Source organism: Colias eurytheme, chromosome 15, assembly GCF_061535395.1.
Source record: "Colias eurytheme isolate Ceu_HAF_F1 chromosome 15, ilColEury1 Martin Lab GWU primary, whole genome shotgun sequence".
In the NCBI taxonomy this organism is placed as follows: domain Eukaryota; kingdom Metazoa; phylum Arthropoda; class Insecta; order Lepidoptera; family Pieridae; genus Colias; species Colias eurytheme.
Genome location: NC_142994.1, coordinates 11,850,295 through 11,855,629, shown reverse-complemented (window position 1 = coordinate 11,855,629; position 5,335 = coordinate 11,850,295). Strand labels below are relative to the sequence as shown.

At 31.5% G+C, this 5,335-nt stretch overlaps 1 protein-coding gene across 1 annotated transcript; it reads left to right on the top strand.

Moving 5' to 3' along the window:
• The first annotated feature begins 877 nt into the window (after positions 1–877).
• Positions 878–3,702, top strand: LOC149902608 (ribosomal RNA-processing protein 8). Its single transcript, XM_090110362.1, has 5 exons — positions 878–1,080; positions 1,181–1,856; positions 2,323–2,497; positions 2,787–3,023; positions 3,478–3,702. Exons 1-5 carry the CDS (start codon positions 1,012–1,014, stop codon positions 3,686–3,688), a joined length of 1,368 nt encoding a protein of 455 aa, XP_089966488.1. The 5' UTR covers positions 878–1,011; the 3' UTR covers positions 3,689–3,702.
• Positions 3,703–5,335: the final 1,633 nt, after the last annotated feature.

The window sequence follows — 5,335 nt, the reverse complement described above, 5'->3', positions numbered from 1 at the left end:
ATAATAGTGTGTTCTGTAAATATACATACAAATATTATAATAAATGTTTTGCTATAAAATTGAGACCTTCATTTTATCACGTCTATGCAATTTCTAATAGAAAAGGTAAACGTGCCATTAAATTGCACTTAAATATTTAATATGTGCAATTTCATACCTACAGGTATAACACAAAACTAATAATTTTTATGATATATCGCACTATTGCACTTACACTACCAAACATAAATATAAATTAATAAATATGCAGCTTTATTATTTACCTTTTTATCCTTCATTTATTAATTTTATTTTATCTATTATATAAATTTATATTTTGTTATTAATCATTGAACTTAACAGTGGTTGCTATAAATGTTTAGACTATCATGAAATCCTCCTCTGTGTCATTTTTTTACTTCATTTCAGTACGTAAATGTTTAAGATAAGAAGCTTCTAATTGAATATTATTTTGCACAGTTCAATATTGTTTAGATAGATACACAGCTGGGCTGGATACTCTGATAAGCGCATGTGCTAAAATTGGACATGCGTAGTGTGTACTCTTTATATAAATATTCATTTAATTTCAGCGAAATTTTAATAATTGATATCTTTAGAGCGAATATTCATGACCACATAAAAAATCTAAGTGTTATTAATTTTACGTTTGTCAATTTTATTTATGAGAGCGAAAACAAGAGAGGCGGATATAATACATGGAAGTTAATTTATATGTATACCTTGTGATAACTCGGATTATTTTCACTTTTTTGGTAATAAATTCCCACCATTTCTTTTAATTTTGATTATAAGTGTTTAAATTTCGAATTACACACATAACATAGAGTAAATAAAAAAAACTTATTAGTCTGTGACGAGCTCTGTGATGAACTGTCACTGTCAGTGTTGATACAATGCCATACGTCAAAAATCAAAATTACGCTCACATGTTTTTGATTTGTAAACACGCTATGAATTATTTAATTCCTTCGTGAATTATGTATTAATATTTAAGTTATAATAATCAAAATGTTTAAAGTACCGGAATGGGAGGCTAGCGTCCCGGCTTCAAATTTGGACTTTTTAAAAGAAATAAAAGTAAGTCTTAAGTTTGTCCAATAATTATTTTTCATAGTCTACAAATTTTTATTTTTAAAGTAACAGTAGCTAATGTGTGAAATGAACGTTTTATTTTTAGAAAAACAGACCCAAGCCGATTAATAATAATAATGACATAACTAAAAAAGAAAATAGTGAAAAGAATATCAATGACGTTAAAAAACCCAATGGAATTGCGCATCCACAGAAAAATAAAAAGGTTAAGAAACCACCTATTATATCCAATGGTATTGTAAAGAAAAATAATTTATTGAAAAATAAGTCTTCCACAATGAAAGACATACCTAAAAGTAAGAATGTTGGTAAAAAAATAAACACAGAACCCAAGAAATTAGCAAATAAACAGAGTGAACCTAAAAGTACTAATATTATTAAAAAAATAGAAACAGAACATAAGAAACTAGAAAATAAACGGAGTGAAAACTGTTCAGATACAAAAATTGTAGGAAAAAAAAGACCTCATGAAAGTAACTTAAGTGATAAAAATCCTGACTTAAATGAAAGCCTTGAAATAGAGACTTTCGACACTGACAAACTCGATGAAGCCATAATTAATGCTAAAAGACAGAAATTAAAAAAAAGTAAACATGAAGAAGAAAAAGCTGTGGAAGAAACATTCGTAGAGGAAAAGCCACTGTCAAAAGAGGAACGTAAAAAACAACTGTTAAGAAATGTTTTACAAAAACAAAATCTTAGAAGTACAGTAAAAGTTAACGGTAACAATTTGAGAGAACGAATGCTGCAGCGACTTAAAGGTAATGTGTAATTTAGTTATTAGCATAAGACTTTAATCTACAATCTACATAATATTTACTTCCTAGCCACTTATAATTATATTGTACTAGCTTGTAACAGACATTTTTCTACCTCATTGCACCGTTTTCGTGTTTTCTGTCCATAAGAACCTTCATTATAAATTACCAGCTGACATAAAGACATTTTTCTGTTTACAATATTACCTCCATATGTCTCATTGTCTGAAAGAAATAGCTGTATAGCGATAAGACCGCCAATTGTTTATGTGTATTCCTAGGTTAAGTTTTATTGTAACATTCTCGGAGTAATAAAGAATAAATATATATTTCAATATTAGTAGAAACAGTATAGACCAAAACTGACTAAAAAATTTTACTAAAAATAAAAAAAACTAATGGTAGTTGGAAGGACACTACAAAATCGTATAATGAATAATGAAGGATCTGTATTTTTTCTCCCTTCTAGCTGCACAATTTAGGTATTTAAATGAGAAGCTTTATACATCATCCGGTTCGGATGCCAAAAAGCTCTTTGAGGAGGACCCCAATGCATTCCAAACATACCATGAAGGCTACCAGCAGCAGGTGAAGAAGTGGCCCGTAAAACCCCTTGATGTTATTGTTAAAAGGATATTGAAAATGTAAGTTTATTTTTGTAATAGTTAAATGTGCCAAAAAATGTTATCGATCCTTTGATCTTTCGCTCCACCCCGCTCTGTACCCCACCTAAGTGCAAGCCAATTAATGGTAATGTTTATGTGTCAATTGTTTCTTGAAAAATACGATTTACTTCGATTTTTTTTCAATGACATTATAATTTTTCGGACTCTTTACCAAATACAAAAATTATTATCGTTTATCTTAGACTATTATTGATTCCATCCTATTCTTAGTTGGATCGATCGATTTTTAATAAAAATTCGTTTTCAGGCCGAAATCCCATCTAATAGTTGACATGGGGTGTGGAGAAGGTATCCTTTCTCGACAAGTGCCACAAAAAGTTAGGTCATTCGATTTAGTAGCGTTTAACCCAAATGTTGAAGTATGTGATATAGCCCATACTCCACTATTGACCAGTTCAATGAATGTAGCTGTATATTGCTTGGCGCTCATGGGGACGGAGTTGACTCAGTTTATCGTGGAAGCTAATCGCGTTTTGAAGAAAGGGTAAGTTTTTTGGAGGGAAAATTGTTGTGTTAAGTTATTAAACAGTGACATATGTTTGGTTGCTTTGTAATTAATGTTGCAATTTAAATACCGAGTGATGATTGTAAAAACTTAGTGCTATGTGACGTTACATGTATAAGAATTCAAAGATTACAACCCAATTATTTTAAAAGTGTTGATGTTAATAATGCTAGGACAGAAATATAAGCCAAAGCATAGTTATTCTACAATTTTGTAACATTATTTTCATGTACTGGATGTACGATAAAGCAGTTTAACTGTTCCCGAAATTCTATTCGCAGCCTGAAATAATAAAAAGCCCTTTAGCATATAAAAAACTTCCCTGCTAAATTTAAATACATATTGTTAAGTCGAGTAATTTTTATTATGTCCTGATTACTCACCATCGCTTTTATATAAATAGAGATAATGTAAATAAAAATGCATATTTCAGCGGGCATCTATTAATAGCAGAAGTAGAGAGCCGTTTCGACGATGTAGACAAATTCATAAACGATGTTCAAAGGATGGGTTTTTCACTGAAGGATTTGGATAAAAGCAATAATGTGTTTTATTTCATGGAGTTCACGAAAGTCAATGAGCCGCCTAAGAAGAATAAATTGCCATTTTTGTCGTTGAAACCCTGTTTCTATAAGAAACGATGAATAAATTGATTGTTTGATAATTATGTTTGCTTTTTATTTTAATTTAGTTTGTGTAGTTACCTTTTTAGTACGAGATCCGAATTAAGATCGACCTTCACCGATCTGATAACCAGATGAGGCGTCTTTTTATGAAATATCAGCTATACTAATATTATAAAGCAGAGGCGGCTCGCCCTAAGGAGCGCTGGTGCAGTGAACTCCCATAAATAATTATAATAAAATCATACTCCTTAATTTAATTATTAACATTAATTATTACTATTTAAAATCAATCGTAATCTTTAAAACTACTGTTAATACCAATGAATATATCCATCATTCCATCATCCCATACACCTGTATAATACCTACTGTATTATGTAACGCGCGAAGCGGTGCGCTCACGATTGCGCTCCAATGAAAAAAGATTTAGTACATTTCCTAATACGAAATCCAATAGGAGTGAAAGAGAGGGTTTTGCCAGAGCCCTGCGCGTGAAACAAAAGATTTTCTATGGAAAAGTAGCAAAATTCGGTGCGCCGCACCCGCAAACGTTGCCGGTTCGTTTTTACCGCCCGGCAGGACAGCGGTTGCGACGTTGCCAGTTGCTACGTCTATAATATGTATAAACAAACACTCGACTCTCGAGTCAACTTCAATGCACGCGCGCGATTCATGCAATTTTCTAATTAAAATTATAAAATACGTGTTGAAATAGCCTGTACTTATCAGTATTACTTGTGAGTGTTAAAATGAACAATAATTATAATGTGGCGTTCATTAAAAAGTGTGATAAAACGTTACAAATTCGGCTTGAATGTAAAGCTAAGGGACCGCCACGGCCTGAACTTGATCTTACACAAAAATGTACGACAAAAACGAAAACATATACGCGTGTGTTTAAATCTGAACAATATGTAAAAAAAACCGTGGTTGTGTGGTTGTGATGAAAGCAACAACAGATATTTACGAATGTCTTGTCGCTTTAAGTTATAGATATTTTTGCACACCAAAAAGAAAGACGTATGTAGCTATTTCCTTTATAAGTAATTTTTTTGATAAATGTACTGCTTTACACCATGTATTTTCAGTGTTTTATTTCAAGTGAACACCCATAAAATTTTGTCACGAGCCGCCTCTGTTATAAAGATGAAGAGTTTGTTTGTTTGTTGGAACGCGCTAATCTCAGGAACTACTGGTCCGATTTGAAAAATTATTTCGGTGTTAGATAGCCCATTCATCGAGGAAGGCTATATAATTATTATCACGCTAAGACCAGCAGGAGCGGAGCCACGTGGGTAAAACCGCGGAGCACAGCTAATATAATTATTTATACGCAAAGATACCTGTGATGATGTGATAACTTGCCTACCAAAAAGAACTAGAGGCTATTTTTAATTGAAATGGTTTCATCACTTTCATTCTTTGGATAACCAAGCCAAAATTTGTTTTAATTCAGTCAATAGTAAGAAAAAGTAAATTATGTTATTTTTTATAAATTCAAAGACAACTGGAACCAATTTATAAATCTTCCATGTATGAAAATATAAATTGTTATTTGTGAGCATTATGACCTACATAATTTGATTCAATTTGATTTATTTAATTGATTCTCTACACATCTATTACGGCATACACAAAATTTGTAAGATAAGGAAATATTTTATG

Excerpts from the sequence above, each read along its gene's own strand:
- LOC149902608 (XM_090110362.1), top strand. The coding sequence starts at position 1,012 with ATGTTTAAAGTACCGGAATGGGAGGCTAGCGTCCCGGCTTCAAATTTG. Across the intron at positions 1,081-1,180 it reads ACTTTTTAAAAGAAATAAAA|AAAAACAGACCCAAGCCGAT; the intron begins GTAAGTCTTAAG and ends TTTTATTTTTAG. Across the intron at positions 1,857-2,322 it reads AATGCTGCAGCGACTTAAAG|CTGCACAATTTAGGTATTTA; the intron begins GTAATGTGTAAT and ends TCTCCCTTCTAG.